This window comes from Aotus nancymaae, unplaced genomic scaffold (assembly GCF_030222135.1).
Source record: "Aotus nancymaae isolate 86718 unplaced genomic scaffold, 86718_ANA_hifiasm-v0.15.2.pri h1tg000065l, whole genome shotgun sequence".
In the NCBI taxonomy this organism is placed as follows: domain Eukaryota; kingdom Metazoa; phylum Chordata; class Mammalia; order Primates; family Aotidae; genus Aotus; species Aotus nancymaae.
In genome coordinates this window covers 15043599-15062406 of record NW_026988480.1, presented here as the reverse complement: position 1 = coordinate 15062406, position 18808 = coordinate 15043599, and the positions used below count along the sequence as shown (strand labels likewise).

The 18808-nt window shown below is 35.5% G+C and overlaps 1 protein-coding gene across 4 annotated transcripts in view; it reads right to left on the bottom strand.

The window, feature by feature from the left end:
- Positions 1–18808, bottom strand: part of VPS41 (VPS41 subunit of HOPS complex) — a 206826-nt gene that overhangs the window by 157982 nt on the left and 30036 nt on the right. For all 4 annotated transcript variants that reach the window (XM_064366755.1, XM_064366757.1, XM_012473695.2 and 1 more), the window contains exons 3-4: positions 11632–11739; positions 5079–5156 (exon numbers count right to left, since the gene is read on the bottom strand). In XM_064366755.1, coding sequence (XP_064222825.1) covers positions 5079–5156; positions 11632–11739 — 186 coding nt within the window. The remainder of the gene's footprint in view (positions 1–5078; positions 5157–11631; positions 11740–18808) is intronic.

The following is an 18808-nucleotide window of genomic DNA, read 5'->3' as shown; positions in this document are numbered from 1 at the left end:
ACACATAAAGGTAAACAGTAGAAATTTATGTTTAATCAGCAAGTTCTTTGCTCTCTCACTAGCACACTTAAAGGAATAAATATTTAAAACACATGGCATAATGCTCCAAAATATTTAACAGAGACATGGCACGATAATTTGATCATTCCTTCAAAGTAAGTACCCTTAATTAACAAGTTTTAAATTAAAATGCTTAAATAAAGTGGAGAATAGTAAAGAAAAAGTAACTACAGTCATGCACTACATAACAACATTTTGGTCAACAAGAGACCACATATACCCACTGCTGACTAAAAAGTCAAATTGTAAAATACCCTAAAAGATTTATTCTGAGCCAACTATAAGGATCATGACCCATGACAAAGCCTCAAGGGGTCCTCAGAACATGTGCCCAAGGTGGTTGGGTTACAGCTTGATTTTATATGTTTTAGGGAGACATAAGACATTAATCAATACATGTGAGGAATATATTGGTTTGGTCCAGAAAGGTGGGACAACTCAAAAAGGAGATGAGAGGAAAGAGGGACAGCTTACAAGTCATTGGCAGATTCAAAGATGTTCCCCATTGGTAACTGGTTGAATGAATTAAGTTATTATCTAAAGACCTAGAATCAGCAGAAAGGAGGGTCTGGGTTAAGACAAGGAGTTGTGGAGACCAAGGTTCTTACTATGTAGATGAAGTCTTATAGGTGGCATCCTTAGAAGTAATGCCTTTAAGCTACTCTTCAGGATCAGAAAAAGACATGGAAAGGGAAAGAGATTCTCTGCAGAATGTAAATTTTCTCCACAAGAGACAGCTTTGCACAGCTATTTCAAAATATGTCAAAGAAATACATATTAGGGTAAAATACTTTGACTTCTTTCAGGGCCTGCTATCTGCCATGTGATGCTATGTTAAAGTGAGGTTGGAATTTGGTATCTTATTTCCTTTCACACTACAAAGAGTCTGTTTTGCCAGTCCTAAGAGCTCTGTCTTAATGTTAATGCTGGTCAGTTGTGCCTGAATTCCCAAAAGAAGAGAATATAATGAGACATGTCTGACTCCCCGCTTCCAACATCATGGCCTGAACTAGTTTTTCAGGTTTTTCTGGAATCCTGAGAAGAAGAAGCCATTCAGTAGACTGAGCAGCTTAGAATTTTATTTTTGGTTTACACCATGTACTACAGTGGTCCCATAAGACTGTTACGTTTTGCGAGCTATCTTCTCCTAAACATTTAAATAAAAAAAGATTATAATGGAGCTGGAAAATTATCACCCAGTGTCATTGCACCCTAGTAACATCACAGCACAACACGCTATTCACATGTTTGTGGTGATGCTAGTGTAAACAAATTTAGTTAGCTGCCACTCATATAAAGAATAGCACACACAATTCTGTACTACATAATACTTGATAATGGCAATAAATGACACTATGTTGCTGGTTTACGTGTTTACTATACTGTACTTATCGGTATTTAGAGTATATTCCTCCTACTTATAAAAAAAGAAGTTACCCGTAAAATAGCCTCAGGCAGGTCCTTCTGGAGGTGTCAGGAAGAAGGCACTGTTATCACAGGAGATGACAGCTCCATGTGCGTTACTGCCCCCAAAGGCCTTCCAGTAGGACAAGATATGGAGGTGGAAGACAGTGATATTGATGATCCTGACCCTGGGTAGGCCTAGGCTAATGTGTGTGTTTGTGCCTTCATTTCTAACAAAAGTTTTAAAAGTAAAAAAGAAAAAAAAAACTAAATAAGAGCTTATAGAATAAATATATAAAGAAATATTTTGTACAGCTGTATAATGTGCTTGTTTTAAGCTGTTCTATTACAAAAAAAGTCAAAACTTTAAAAAATTCAAAGTTTATAAAGTAAAAAAAGTTACAATAAGCTAAGGCTAACATATTAGTGAAGAAAGGAAATGTTTATATAAATTTAGAGTAGCTTAAGTGTACAGGGTTTATAATGTCTACAGTAGGGTACACTACTGTACTAAGCCTTCACAGTCACTTAATACTGACTCACCCAGAACAACTTCCAGACCTGTAAGTTCCATTCATGGTAAGTCCCCTATACAGATGTATCATTTGTCATCTTTTATAACATATTTTTTTGGTATCTTTTCTATATATAGGTATGTTTAAATGAACAAATACTTGCCATTGTGTTCCAACTGCCTACAGTATTCAGGAAAATAACATGCTGTACAGGTTTGTAGCCTGGGAGCAACAGGCTGTACCATACAGCCTAAGTGTATAGTAGACTATAGCATCTAGGTCTGTGTAAGCAGAGACTATGATGTCCACACGATGACAAAATTGCCTAATACCACAGTTCACAGAATGCATCCCACTGCTAAGCGATGCATGATTATACTATGATTACTGAGGTTATGCGGGCACAAATATCGTGGGAATTTAAAAGGAATCTAAGATTCTGTAAGAATTCTTAAGTCACGTTATTTTACTCTGTGAGTTAAGTAAAATTGCTTTCACAATTAAGTTTTGAGTTAACATAAAGCTATATCTAGAAATAATCTCAAGAAAGTATTTATGGCCAAAGCATTTTAATTAACATAGGCTGAATATTCTTTCAAGTATTCTGAAATCTGAGTAACAATATGCATACTAAAGTACCACTCTAGCAGTTGTCATTCTTCATCAACAAAAGATGACTGTAACTGTAGAATATACGGCCATGGGAATAACCTAGGTGTCATGATTCATTTACAGAATGATCTCTGAACAGTATATCAACCTAGGAAATTTGGTATTATTCAGAATTGAGTAGCAGAAAAGGTTGCTTCAAAAACAAGGATAATTTGAGCATTGCTCAAGCTCAACCAAAGACATGTATACATGTACAGGTGTTTGTGCAAGTGTGTGCATGTTACTGAGATACAACTTACATAGAATAAAGTACAAAGATTTCAAATGATAGTTTCATGATTTGTACATAGGTAGATCAGGTGAAAACCACCAAGACAGTATTTTCAGCATTCCACAAGACTCTTCTGTGCTCCCTCCCCAGGTCAAACCATTATTTGAACTGTATTGCTATAGTTTAGTTTTGCTTTTTCTTGACCACCATATAGAAGTTATCACATGACATGAACACATTTGGGTTTAGCTTCTTTGGCTGAATATTAAGTCTATGAACTTCATCTATCAATAGTTTGCTCTTTTTAATTGCTAAGAATGCACCATGATTTATCCCTTCCACTACTGACGAGCATTTGAGTTGTTTCTAGTTTGAGGCTATTACGAATTAAGCTATTATCTGTATTTTTGTGTGTGTGGACATATGGATTGCATGCATTTTTGTTGAATACGTACTTAGGAGTGAAAATTGCCAGGTCATTCGGCAGACATATGCTTGACTTCAGAAGATTCTGCCAATGATTACAAGGAAGCCATGGCCTAATGAGAACTTTCAAAAACAGTCTATCAACTTCTTGAGTATGGCAAACAAACAAACAAAAATAGCACCAGACTTGCTCCCTTGCCAAAAAGAGATGCAAAGCTATAGAGGGCTTACTTTTCAAAGATGTTATATAGTCAGGACTGAAAAAAGAAGTGAAGAAAGATTTGGACAAATTTATGGATGATACCATAAATTACCTGAAAGAGGATGGATGTGGGATATACTTGACATAAAACAGACATCAGAGAAGATATAACTGAAGGCTTATACTGAATAGATACAAGGACTGACTTTTGGCAATGGACCCAATGGTATATGCCCGTGAACGTTAGCAAGCAAACACTGCAATTTCTATTCAATATTGAAAAGACAGAAGCAGAGTGTCAGGGACTCATTTAATGGGAGTAGGAAATTTAAGAAACCATATAGGCAATCTTTTTTAAAGGTGAGGGGGCACGCATAACACCACAAAAAAGAGCCCTGGCCCAGTACCAGGTACACATTTTAATGGATGGCATCTGAAAGACCAAATGCTTTGGTCATCAAGATGCGTGTCCAATGTCTGGGGGTAGATGAAGGAGAGTCAAAAGTATATTCCTCTTGCCTCAAAGGGATTTGCCTGGTGGATCAGTATGATTAGAGAGCATAATTCTTTTGTCTGTGCTGCTCCAACGATTGTACTCATTCCAGAGTTCCATTTCTTTTCAGCAAAACAAGGCATTCCTTTTCCTTTCCCCTATGTGTCAGCTTTAGAAACCATAATCTCCTTTCTAAACTACATCAATAGATCCAAAGACAGATCTTTTGACAAGTGTTGATGCTTTCTTCAAAAAAGTAGTATTTGTCCCCCAAAATGATCACCTTTTTCATACCAAATGGTTGTGTCATATTTACACAATCATGGAAGTTCTTGACACCTTTAAGTTACACCTTAAACACCAAAATCAAGCTTCAAATTCAACATTACCTTCATCCTCAATGATTCCAAATCACAATTAAAAAAGAAAGCCTGGTTCTTTGCTTTCAATCAATACAATCCCCTAAGAGTCCAAGCATCAAAACAGTCACATAAAATGTTTTAGCTTTATGTATTTAAAATAAACTGATCCAGTAAGGTGATTAATCAATTTTCAATTACATTTGGCATCTCAATAAGAAGACAGGGCATATACTTAGAACTGACAACAGTCACTAAATGAGGGGGTTCATACTCTAAGGATTCCACAAACTTCCAGAGTATGTAAATTAGCACTATTATTCACTAACAAAGCAGCATTTTTTCTTGAAACAACAACTCACCTAGACTTTCTACACTGTCACAATTTTAAAAGAAAACAGGAGTATTCTAAATGTCCCAAATTAAAGCCAAAGAGATGACTACAATTAAGTAAAGAATTTACAATTAAGCAAATGTATAGATTTTTACACGGAGTTTGCATATAAAAGATACCCATCCAAAATACATAATGAATATATCTAGACCCGTTTCTTTATAAGTTCACCTTTAAATTTTTAGAATATATTATAAAGTTCAAATTTATACTCTTACCACTCTGACTGAATTAGTAAAGATCCTCTATATGCTATTAAAACAAACTGCTAAACTAATATTTTAAAATACAAATACTTAACATGAAGTTTAGCTCATACATTATTTTATACAGAATACTTACTACATCAAACTTCTGAGTGATGTTCCCCTGGACATCAAGCAAATAAACCTTGCCATAATGTGTGCCCAGTGCCAAAAACTGTAAGAAGAACAAAGGGGCCAATTAATATACTATTAATGCACAAGCAGTAATAAAACCATTTTTAAAGACAAGATGTTTAATGCATAAATGATCTGCGACGTCTCAGAAGAAATGCATTCCTTGGAGAAGGCTTGTTTCCAGCTTCAGGGAAATAACAGAACAGGGCCTATTTTATTGTGATAGTGCAAGCCAGCTGTCAGAATGACTCATGAGGACCCTCATCTACTGACAACTAATGGTGTGTATGCAGTCTATACACAATGCCTGATGGACTGAGGCAGTAAATTAAAAATGCAGTGGTGAAAACACGACCAACCTACAGTTGAACTCAAAGTGAGAAGAGAATGATTCAGAAACTCGCCCTAATTTATGGCAAATGTGTAAATCAGTGCTATCGCTTAAGCCGCACACATATACAAACAACAAATTATTTTTTCAAATGGAAAATCCATGCCATATTGAGACCAGAAATCTCACGTGTACTTATAGCATCAGTTAGCTTTAGGATGCTTCTATAAAAGTTAATGTATAATAATGAGGGTAAATGTTTATATTCTCATGCAAAAAAAAAAAAAAAACCCTTTTCTGTCATAAAATAACGTCGAGCTACATATTCATCTTATGTCGTAACTCCTACTGTTTCTTTAATTCTCTGAACTAACCCTAAATAAACCTGAAGAAACTTTAGGACTACCTGAAATATGACATGAGAGTTTTCTTCCTTTTTATTTATTTAAGCATGACTCAAATAGTCCAAACTTCTCTGTATTTCATTGCATGTGAGCATGCTTCACTGCAACCCATAATGAAATGCTCAAATTTACAGGCACTACTAAGTGTTTCAGTCAAGCAGCACAATCTTTAAAAAATAATCTTACAGAAAGTCAAGATTTAAAAGGATTTATCAAAATGGAATTGCTTAAAATGAAATTTCAGTTCAGGCACTTAAAATATGAAGCTACATTAAAGAGGAGTCACAAAAAGGGAAAGAAGGAGTTCATTAGAAATTCATCCCCTGCAATGCCTTTCACTCCTGCAAGGTTGCCTTTTTTCAGGAAGAAAAAAGTCCCCAGGGTAAAAAAATCAATACTGGTTAATAAAACATCAGGTGTGCAGACATAACTAGGTATGACGACTCCACTGCACAGGCCTGCCTGAATGCACCAGGTGCCATGACGATTAGTCATCCAGGGCAGACAGCAAGCCTGGTGAAAACACAATGCTTGGGCGCTGGAAGGGAAAGGGCGAAGAGGTAATTCTGGGGGGAAATTAGTCTGAATATTTAAACCAAACAGGAACATTTCCTCTGAAGCAAAAGAATATTCTAATCAGAAATAGAGGACTCAAATAATTGTAATTTTACCTCTACAGTGACACTGACAATATTTAAATAAAAAATATGGTAAGAACTGAAAACAAACAATACTCCATTCTGAGGCTATCTATAGTAAAAAAGAATGGGTCTTAAAAGCTCACTGCACCCCAAGTATTTCACAATATTGATTCTCCTCATAAATACTGTATTTAGTTTGTTAGGAAGCTAAGGGAGAAGGGAGCTTGGATCTTTAAAATGCTTTAATGCTGTCATTCTCTGATACCTCTGAAAAGGCCACTTTTGAACTTCTATTTCATGGAAGTTAGACTTTTCATGCAGGTTTTATGTAATTTACCCAAGTATTAATTCCTTCCCTTATTTTTTTCTAAATTACTGATTTCATTTAATATTTAAAATAGAAAGAAAATATAAAATAATTATTTTGATTTTATACTCTCATCCTAAAAACTAAAACTATCTTAGAACATTTTGGGAAAAAAAAAAGATTCAGTGATTTTATGACAAGTTACCCTGTGTTTAGGAAAACATTTCATTATTAGATTAGATAAATTAGTGCTATCCCCTTTTAGAAATACATGCTCTTCAAAAAAATTTAATAAGCCAATTATAGTTATTTAACTATCAATATTATGGATGAGTCATATTTTCATCACTTACTAATACTTTCGACTACTTAAAATATAGCAAAAAATGCAAAATGGCCACAGATGTGACAATATAAATATAAATTCTCAAATTTTACCCCCGCTTCCAACTATTAAAAGCCTTGAACTTTTGTTAACTATTGAATTTTGTTTCTATTTTTTAACCTGAAAGTACTTAAAATTCAGGATGGGCAAAGAATAAATATAATTTCATTAGACCCTTTCATGTTTAATTACAGAAACTTGACTCATTTTCTATACTACCAGATTGGGCATCATCCACTAAGCACAACTGCTTTTACCTTAAACTTTATATAAGTAATTTAACAATTGATATAGGTACTTCCATAAAGATTGGACTTTATGTAAGGAAACAAGTAGTAAAGGTGATAAGCAGTCCTTTGGACATCACAAAGGAAACAAGAAGTAGTACATTTTAAAATCTGGTCAACTGTCTAATATCACCTACGTTTCACATAGCATTTTATAGTATTCAAAGCATTACAGCAAGGAGTGCCTTCAATTACACAGGAGGAAATAAGTTCAGAAAGTTGATGAGACTTCCCTGGAAACAGTCGATGAGTAGCAGAATTAGGGCCAGGATTAAAAGCTAAAACACTCTTAACTAGATCAGAATCCTCTTTAGAAACACAGACTTCAGATAAAGGGTGCATGTTCTAAAAGTTAGCATTGATTACTGTTCCCAACCATTAGGCTCTTTGGCAAAGTTGGTTTATGTACAATGTTAATAAAGTTTGACCTCTAGGCAGGCAAACTTTGTTCTCCATTTCATTCATTCACTGGTTCATTCAACAAACACACAAAAAGCACTAAAATATGCTTAGACAATGAGCAAGTGTGACTTAAAAGGGTTATGGTATAATAAGAGAAACAGACATAAAAATGGATTAATTACAATTAAATTTAAAGAGTATGTTTAAAATGGAAGTATCTCTAAGACCCTACGGAATACAGTAGATGACAGCTGTGCTGAACTTTGAAGAAGAAATTAGAAAATAGACACTAAGGCAGACTGGGTAGGCTTGTGGTAAAAATATTTTAGGCAGAGTGGATACAACTTGCTCAAAGACAGGACAAAGTCAAGAAATTATGGATGACACATCTAATTCATACCCAGGGGAAGAGACAGGTGATAAGGTTGAAAAGGTCAGCTAATATGAGGCATTCAAATATTTATGGAGAGATGAAATGCAGGAAAGTAGAGGAAATCTGAGTGGGTAGGCCTAAATCATTAAGTCATCAGGAAGCCAATAAAGAATCCTAGGAAGGAGGATTACATGATCAGGTTGAGGTTTCTGGAAGGTTACTTTAGTAGAATGTTATGAACAAACTAGAGTGAAAGCAAATCTGAAGGAAAACAGACAAGTTCAGAGTACGTGTGTTAGTTCCCAGGAAAAATAAAGAATGCCTCAACAGAAGAGAAGAGGCTAGATGTCCGTGGATCAAGCAGAAGGGGGTGTTGTGAGTAGAAACAGCCAAGTGTTGCTGCCAGAGCACCGCACTAATGGCAGACAGCAGTAAGACACAGGCCAGTAATATAAAGGGAGTAAGATCTTCGAGAGCTTTACACCCAACATTAAGGAGCTCAGGTCTTATTTCATAGTTGATGAAAAATCATACCAGGGTTTTAAAATCTGTATTTTCAGCAGATCATTCTGGCAACCAGGTGGCAGATGGGTTTAAAGTAGAAAAATTAGAGGCACAAGAGATTTATTTACTATGTAGAGGCAGGAGAAGATAAGAGCCTAAGCTAGAGTAAGAGTAGTAAGAAAATCACCAGGACTTAGGGAGTGGCTGGGTGAAAGGGGAGAAGGATTCATCTGTGGCTTAGGTGACAAAAGAGGCGGTGATGCCACCAAATGGGATAAAGAACAAAGATAGATGCAAGTTTAGAGGGAAATGAAAATGAGTTCATTATGGACATGCTGAGGTTCAGGTAAAAAGACAACAACAGATAAAGACGTTTAAGAGGCACCCAAGTAAATATGCGTGCTACTCCAGAAAAGGTCAGTGTGCAAGTGGTCACAGAGATCCTGAGATTTAAAACCAAGATAAAGTACAAATTAAGAAGAAATGTGGATAATGGACCAAATCCTAGGAAAGCCAACATGTAAAGGAAAAGTGGAAGCAAAGCAAAGTGAAAAAAACAGAAAGAATTATCACAAATGATCAAGAAAATAGAAAAAAAAATGATGTCGTGATAAAGAAGTTCTGAGAAGAAAGGTGAAATCCAGAATTTAAAATCAGCAAAATGTCCATCAGCTGGTGAATGAATAGACAAAACATGGCATACCCATAGAATGGAATACTATTCAACAATAAAAAGGAATGAAGTACTAACACATACCACAGAACGAATGAACCTCAAAATCATTACATTTGCATGAAAGAAACCAGACACAAGAGATCAAATAATGTTTACTGCATTTACATGAAATATGCAAAAATAGGCAAATCTACAGAGATACAAAGTAGATTCCTGGTTACCTACAGGTAGCATTAGATATATTCCATAACATAATATGTATCTCTAAGAAACAAGGGAGGCAATGTGATGAAGTGAAGAACAGAAGTGGACAAAAAGATTCATGAATAGGAGGAAGAAAATCTCTGGCAGGTGGCTGGGTATGGTGGCTCATGCCTGTATTTCCAGCATTTTGAGAGGCTGAGGTGGGTAGATCACCTGAGGTCAGGAGTTCGAGACCAGCCTGGCCAATATGGTGAAACCCTAACTCTACTAAAAATATAAAAATCAGCCAGGTATGGTGGCGGGTGCCTGTAATCCCAGCTACTCGGGAGGAAGAGGCAGAAGAACTGCTTGAACCCGGGAGGCGGAGGTTCCAGTGGGCCAAGATTGCACCATTGCACTCTAGGCTGGGCAACAAGAGTAAGACTCCATCTTAAAAAAAAAAAAGAAAAAGAAAGAAAGAATATCTCTTCTGTGTAAGAATGGGTGTAAAAAAGAGGTCAGGAATTGAGGATGATCATACCTGACAATTTCAATCTTCTTATACAGAAATGACATCATCCTCTAAGAAAGAAGGGACAGAGGTTCAGAAGGGGGACTAAGGACTAAAGGAACTGACAAAGGACAAATAATTCAGAACAATTTTTAGTGACAAATTTACCTAGGTGTGTGAGTCTGTACCAGCACGTGGCTGCCCTGGTCGTGAGAGCACAAATTCAGGATTGAGAGTATGGCTGAGGGGCACAACGGGAAGACAGGGACGTAAGAGAACTGAAGATGCTGGTAAGATAGAATTAGGATAATCAATCATTTCATAGACATAGAAAAATAAAAGAAAAAGAATGAATGGATTAGAGATCAAGACTCCATAAAGCCATAAAGCTTGTGGGAAAATGAGTACAAAAGCTTGAAGAATAAGGGGTCAACAGAGAGTGTCACAGAGGCTAGAGATCCTCAAGTTTCAGTGCTGACACCATCCAAAGTATGGCCTTACCAGTGAGGAGATTAAACAGGGAAGAGGTGAGGGTCACTGGAATTGAATCTGGTTGAAGAACTGCAAGGCCCGTCTTCAATGTGTGAAGAAAAGTGACCGAAGTTGGACAATGGCAGCAATGGAAAGGGGTCGATGGCACTGCAGCCATATAGCAGGCAACTCAAAGGAGAGGGTTGCCGGTAAAACGAGAGAAAGAAGGCACACATTCTAATAAAGTGTTGTGGGTACAGGACTCTATTTACAATGAAACAAAGTTTGAAGTAAAAAGCAACTGGGTGGGAAGCAAGTGAGGGGATGAGGCCACACTACTAGTAACATAGGATAAAGCCAGGAGATGGATCAGACAACGACAGTTTGCTTTTTGTGTAAGGATTAAAACTTCCAAGGTCACAGGGAAGAAGAGAGCAATGGTTGAAGCTCCCTAGCCTCCAATATTCTGACTATGACACAAACTGTTTTGGTCCAAGAACAGGCTAAGAGTGCTATCTAGTACTTACCCTGGACCGAGAAAGTTGGTGGGAGCTTTGTTATAGCAAGGACCCAGATGTGGAATAAATTCATTTCCTCATGTAAGTAATAATTTGGGGCATTTCTACTATTCCTAACACCTACAGTGTAATCTCTTTTACTCTTATAAAGGCACTGAGCTTCACATTATTTCTAATCTTAACAGGTTCCTAAATTAATCCTTATAACTTGAGGAATTAAGTGACCAATACAGTTTACAAAAACCAGATCACATAAATCTTTCACTTTGATCACTGTCTACATTCTACTTAATACACTCTTGGAGTGTGTTGTATGTGTGTGAGTGGGCGTGTATACACATATAAAATATTTGGGGTTTTTGTTTTGTTTTGTTTTTTTTTGTTGGCGCGGAGGAAGAGAGTAGTGGCAAGGAGACAGAATCACTATAAGAATCCACCACCAAAAGCAACATGACTCCAAAGCACAAGTAAATTTACAATAGAAACAATTTACAGAAGAATCCTCTGAAAGTGCTACCTTACCTTGTCATGGACTGTCATGCAGCTAGCTGCATCCTTCTGAAGAATTTCAGTTACCCCATTGGAAAGTCTTTCATACTTCAGCTTGGGTTCCTCTTCGCTCTCTTCTTCCTGCACAAATGGCAAAGAAAAATGACAGCCATCAAAGATTTATTTGTTTTGAAAATCTCAAAACACACTTCTTATAGGAGAACCAGAGATGCTTCCTTCAATGATGTCAATAATTCCAATGACAGCTAAAGGTTAAGATCTTCGTGTTTCATTTTGCCTAGGTATAGCAACTGCTACAACTTCACTGGTAAAATAAATTCAAAAGTTGGAAACAGGAGTATACAGACTTAGCGTTATACTGCCACTAACTTTACACGTTCAACCTTACTATTTGGTACGGCTTCATAAAATATTCTTAATCCTCACAGTTATGGAATAAAGTTAGTAATCAATATTTACTATAGTGGCTATGAATTAATAAATCAGGGAGAGTTGTAAAAATTATTACAATAATGATTCAGAGTGAGATTTTATTTTACATCAGTAAGTAATGAGAAACAAAAAGTTTTCAATAAAACTATGATGGCACAAAGCCAGCCAAAATAGAAGTTCATAAAAATAATGTACCCATTGACAACAGCTGACAACATTAAAGTCAGAACACCATATAAATCACCACAATTGCATAGTCTTCACCCTTCAGCTAATATTAGAGTAGCTTGAGGACATCAGTGCTCCCACCACAAATAACCGGAAAGGCTGAATATACAACAATATCTATCCAAGGCATCAAAGGGCCGCTAAGCAACTTCAACTAGAAGGGTCAAGATTCCAGGGCAGCAGAGAAGTGAGCTGGCATTCTACAGCCACTTTCTTCTTGGAGGCATTTACTAATTCTGGGTGTAAGACAAGAAGCCAAGAACCCAAGCTCTGGGGTAGGAAAACAGCACACCTTCAGTACCTGTAGGGATGGAGTAACAAAACTGGAGACTTGAGGGGCCAAGATCCCTGTGGAAGAGAGGCAAAGACCTGAGCTTGTTACACAGCTACTTTTCCCTGTAGGACAACTATCAATTTCTAAAGATGCACATGATGAAGCTAAAAAGCTAAACAAAAAGAAAAATGCAAACCAGCTGCCTTGATGTGTTAAGAAGTTAAGAGTAAGAGTTCAAGAGGCATTGGGAAATTGAATCCTGGTGAATATCACAGTCTTAGTTGGAACCCTGGGTCCCTACAGGACACAAAAACTTAACAAACTCCCATAGAGCTTTGACTCAGTTCAATCTTTGACTGGAGTAAGGTATGTAACCACCAACATACCTGTCTAGCGAAGGAAATAGTGACTCCTCTTTGGAGAAAGAGAAGCCTACTGGGGCCTGTACAATTTTTGAGGTACAATACTAAGGATTCAATAAAATATTACCAGGTATGCCATAAGACGGGACGAAATGACCAAAACTCACAATGAAAAATGACCATAAAAACAAACAGATGGGTGACTCAGACTTCGAAGATAACAGTAAAGGGCTTTAAAATAACTATAAATACATATCCAAAAAATAGAAAAAGAAAACTGACGAAAAGTTAGAAATTTTCAACAGAATTCTAATTTGTAAAAAAAAAAAAAAGAATCAAAAACTTTTACAGTGAAAATGGTATTAGCTGAATTAAGATGTCAATAGATGGTTTAATAAAAGATTAGCAAAACAGAAGACAAAATATGTGAAATGAAAAATGAGTAAAAAAAATATCCAAAGGGAACCCCAGAGAAGAAAAATGGAAGGAAAATATATAAAGGAATGTTTGAGTCTTGTAAAATAGAGTGAAAAGTTCTAACATACTTTTCATTACAGTCCCAGAAGGATAGGGAAAAATGGAAAGGAACAGAGCAACATTTAAAGAGGTAACAATAGAATTTTCCAAAACTGTTAAGACATCAACCTACAAACTCAAGAAGCTCTGCAATAAGCAGGATAAATATGAAGTCACACCTAATGTGCATCATAGTAAAAAGAAAATTAGGCAAAAGAAAAATGACTTATAGAGTAATAAGTGCTCTGCCTATTGAAGATGATAAAACTGATGGGACACACTAGACAGAGACTGTAAACTCAAATCCTTACAGAAGTCTTCATCTCTGGGACAAGGGACTGCATCTTCACATGGGAAGAGGTTAATTTGTGAATTAATGGAAATGACAGAATACATCAAGCATCATGCTACAGACTTAACATCAGATATCTCATTTCATCCTAATTTAAAAGAAAAACAAACAAACCTTATTGAGAGTTAAGTATAATTATCCCATTTTACAGATTTTCAGTAAAAACTGGTGATCAGAGATTTTAAGTAATTTCGTTAAGACATACAGTGGGTAGAGGAGCAGCTAAAATTCAGCTATGTGTGCTCTAAAGTCACTATCTCCAAAATCTCCTATGAAAATGCCTCTACAAACCACAACAGAAGCCTATTCTAAACCTATAAATAATGATAAACTATGTGATCAACAGAAAATGTTTTAAAATGTGTTTATTTAGCAGGTACATTAGCTAACTACTGCTGCATAACAAATTATGCCAACACTTGCTGATTTACTTATTTTATTATTATTTTCTACAGAGACTCATTATGTTGCCCAGGCTGGACTCAAACTCAGGTTCAAGAGATCTTTTCACCTCAGCCTTCCAAGTAGCTAAGACTACAAGCATGTGCCACACTCCTGGCCACCAAAATGTACTGATTTAAAACAACAATAAATATGTACTATTTTACAGTTTCTAAAGGTAATCAATTCAGAAGTAGCTTAGCTGAATGGTTCACTGAGGATCTCTCATGGGATCGCAGACAAGATGTCAGCTAGGGCTGCAACTATCGAAGGCCTGATTGGGGCTGGAGGATCTACTTCTAAGATGGCTCAATCAAATGGATGGCAAGTTGGTCCTTGCTGCTGGCAGAAGGCTTCAGTTCCTTATTTCATTGGACCCCTCCACAGGGCTGCTTGATCAGAACATGGCAAGTGGCTTCCTCCAGAATGAGTGATCCAAGAGGAAACAAAGTGGAAGCACCATCCATGTCTCATATGGCTTCAGATGGAACACTGTCACTTCTACGGTATCCTTTCAATCATATGTGTCAGCCATGATTCAGTGTGGGAGTGGCAGACAAAGAGGATGAATAATAGGTGAGAATCACTGGGGGCCATCATGCAGGCCAGCTACAAGAATAGTAATAACACTTTAAGAGCCATAAGCTCAGTTAAAATCAGTATTTCGTATCTACTGATGAGCTGTTAAATTCCCTTGATATACATAAGCTATTAGCTGTTTATTTAGGATGCAAGTATTAAAAACAAAGATGATGTACCTATTATTAACTTTCCAAGAATAACTTTAAGAATAGCAACAAAAGGGAAGTATAAGCACAGTTATCCATAGGACCTACACATTTCTATGAAAAGGTAATGATAATCTATCCAACCCAAGGAGCTGTTATACCCTAAAACTGACCTGTTTTTAATACAAAATATAAAATAGCTAATTATCCAAGTCTAAAAAATTTGAAAAAAGAAAATACAAAAAACAACAAATAAACACTTCTACTTATGGATCTACAAGCAAGAAAGAGAAATCATTACAAAGTTAATATTAAAAGTAGCACAGATGATGTGTGCATTCTGAAGTAAACATGTAAAATACAAATTGAATCCTGAGTGTTAGTCTTTATAATAAGATGCCACATGTTGCTCAAGTCTGGACATCAAATGTGCATCCAATGTGAAAAGTTAATTCTAGCCTCTTGACTATTTTGCATAAAAGCACTCATCCACGGACCATTAGATAAAGTTACTGTAAATAAGGTTTTCCTGTCTTACTTATAAGTGAAAACTAAATAATTTCTCACACATAAATATACAAAAATAAATACTTTCACAACACAGTTCAGTGAAGCATCCTTACTGGGTTTCAAAAACCATAAATAAAATGAGAACTCCAATATTAGGCATTTGATGTACCATTTCAGTTTTCTGACAGGTATCTTTCATGTTAAGTTAAAAGCAGGGTAAAGGTAAATTTTTAAGTTTTTTTTCCTCCTTGCTGTAAACAAAGAAAATACAAAGTGATTCAAAAATATGATTCATGGAGGTTATTCTGCTGTTGCAGACTCTGTATCACATTTTAAATAAAAAACATTTAAAAATCTAGAATAAAATAGAGCTTCTCTTTAACTAAAAAAAAAAAAAAAAATAGAAAAAAGGTTTTCATGTAGTTTGAACTTCCATGGTAAACAGTTCAGTATTAATAAAAAGCAAATCAATAGTTTTTGAATCCTACAAACCTACAAATAAAACCATCAACAGTCTGAGTTGAGATGACAGTTAACTGCGTTTCTATGACAACCTAGTGGAATAGTACAAGTCCTGACTTGCAGCTAAGCGAAGATATGAACAGAGTGACATTTACCCATACAAGAAAAATTTGCAGCTTTCTTTTAAAAAGAATCAATTCCTCACTCACATAGATTTTTACTAAGTGTAGAGCACTTTTAATTAAAGACAAGTCCTTTATACCATCCTACAGAATTCTAAACACTACCTGAAAATAAATGTCACATCATGGTCAATCTTAGTGAGTTTTGGACTTAGGAGGGGGAAAATTACTTTTAAGATAACAAATTAAGGAAATTAAAGATTTCTCCCTGAAAGACTGTTTAGTAATTTTGTTACATTGTTACCATGAGGTAAATTTTCATGGAGGAAGTCTTGTTTACCTAACTTGAGAATACATTTCTTTTCACCTAATAATTTAAAATTTGTGTAAAAGAAACTGATTTTTTTCAGTGTTTACAACCAAAAATAATCGTGTAGAATGGATTCTATACTTTTCATCTCGTTTAAACGTGTATTTCACATATTAGTACATTTTACATGGCATCACCGTTACAGTCCAAATGAAGACTTGAATTTTACATTTCAAAAATGTGTGTCACATGAATTCTGGGGTTAAGAGAAAGATCATTACATTTTCTGCTGTTACTACTTATACAGAACTTAAAATGTCACCTCTGGATACCGTTTCTTTATTAAAATTCAGTTTTGTTTTATTTTTACAAAATAAAATGATACTCAATATACTGATTGGAGAAAGGTGAGATATCTTATAAAGTCCAAATCAGACTGGTAGAAAACACCACCAGTGGAGCACTCCTTGACCATTCACATTTCACTCTATGGAGACGACCTTCATTCTATCCAGCTTCGCCTGAGAAAGACCTCAGCTGAACCTCCAGGAATTTTAATAAGATGGATGGTTTAGTTGGTTTCATGTCATCAACTACATCTGACTAGGGGCAAATCCTTTTAATAAATATCCAATGTTTTAAAGCTAGATACAATAGGGAAACACTAATATCCTCAAGACAAATTCTCTCTCTCTCTCTCTCTCTCTCTCTCACACACACACACACACACACACACCCCTTTCATGCAGTTTGAACTTCCACAGAAAAAAACCAACTATTAATAAAAAGCAAATCGATAACCAATCATGGGGATGAAGCTATAAAATACAGGTTTTCTTCCTCTAGAACATTCTCTCTGGAACTCTAATAACCCACGGGGAATTGAAATATCCAAAACTGGGAGTCAACCTGATAAGCTTAACATATAAAAACAGCTATCGAAATCCTGTATCAGAACATCTGAATTTTAGGAAACTTGCATTTTTAAAAATTCTCTCTTTACAAATAATTCAATTTGTAGAAGCCCTATGACTAAAATATTTCTTTGCTATTACTATTTATTAGAGAAGATAGGGAATAGAAAGATAAAACATAGTTGGTACTCAAATACAAATAAATTTTTAAGAGCATAGTTAAAATGAATAAAGTCAATCAAAACACATAATTTGAGTCTCAAAAACATATAACTAACAATATTTTAAGGAACAGCTCTAGTCACTACCACAGGGTATTATCAACGAAGGCATTGTAAATAGACAGGAGCTATATATTAATGGATATTTACATGTATTTGAAACTATAACGTTATCACTGAAAGTACATGCATAATACAGGACATCTCCAAATTTGCCACATTCATATTAAACTTTTCCATAAAGTATAGAAAAGATTCAAGATGAGAAAAAAGAATGTCTAAAAAAGAACCTGAAGGTAAAGTTCAAAATTAATCAAAGGCTAAAGTTTTCAACTAGCTTTGTATTGCCCACCCCACCTCACCCCAAGAAAGAATGTTACTTCCTTAAAAGGACAACTGTTAACTATTAATACTGTATGCTATAGTTTTATTACAGAAAGATCACTTTATTTACACAAAAAAGATGACTATCTGGTAGGAAAGATGGCTTTATAGATCCTCCTAAAGTGTCAAAACATATCAAGAAAACTACATAAACAAGTTGAAAGAGTAACTTCTGGTTTCCATTAATAGCACAAGGTATTATAGCTGCCTCAATGACCAAACTTTCTAAGAAAGTGACATGAAGATAATGGAACTCATCTACAATAAAACAACTGTGGTCAAAGCTCCCAGCATGCCTTTCCATCAGACTGCTGACAGATAGGCAATTACATTCTTACATGAATGCAAATAATGTTGTTAAATTTTCAACTTTCAAGCAATATTGCTATTAAGGAAAAAATACATTAATTTTTAAAGTAGCTGAAATTAGGAGCAGATAAATGTAATCTGGATTGGATGGGTCTACTTTTTCAAATAGAAAATTCACCAGGAGTCTACTCACACCAATATATTATTATTAAAAGCACAAAATACATATGGTTAAATAAGTAGTTCTCAACCCGAGGTAATTTTTGTCCCCCAGGGACATTTATTTGGCAATGTCTAGAGTTATTTTCATTGTCACAATTGAGTGGGGGAAAGGTGCTACTGGCATCCAGCAGGTAGAGGCCAGGGATTATGCTAAACAATCTACAATGCACAAGACACCCCCAGAAGAAAAAATTATCCAACCCAAAGTGCCAGTAGCTCCAAGGTTGAAAAACTCTGAATTAAATAAATTTCACAAGATAAAATATTACATGTACATTAAAATCTGTTTTCAAAGATAATTTAATAACAAAAAGAAATGTTCTCAGAATGTCTTACTAAGTGAAAGCATAGGTCATAAAACCTGCTTTGTATGATCCAAATTTTATTTAAGAAATGTATATG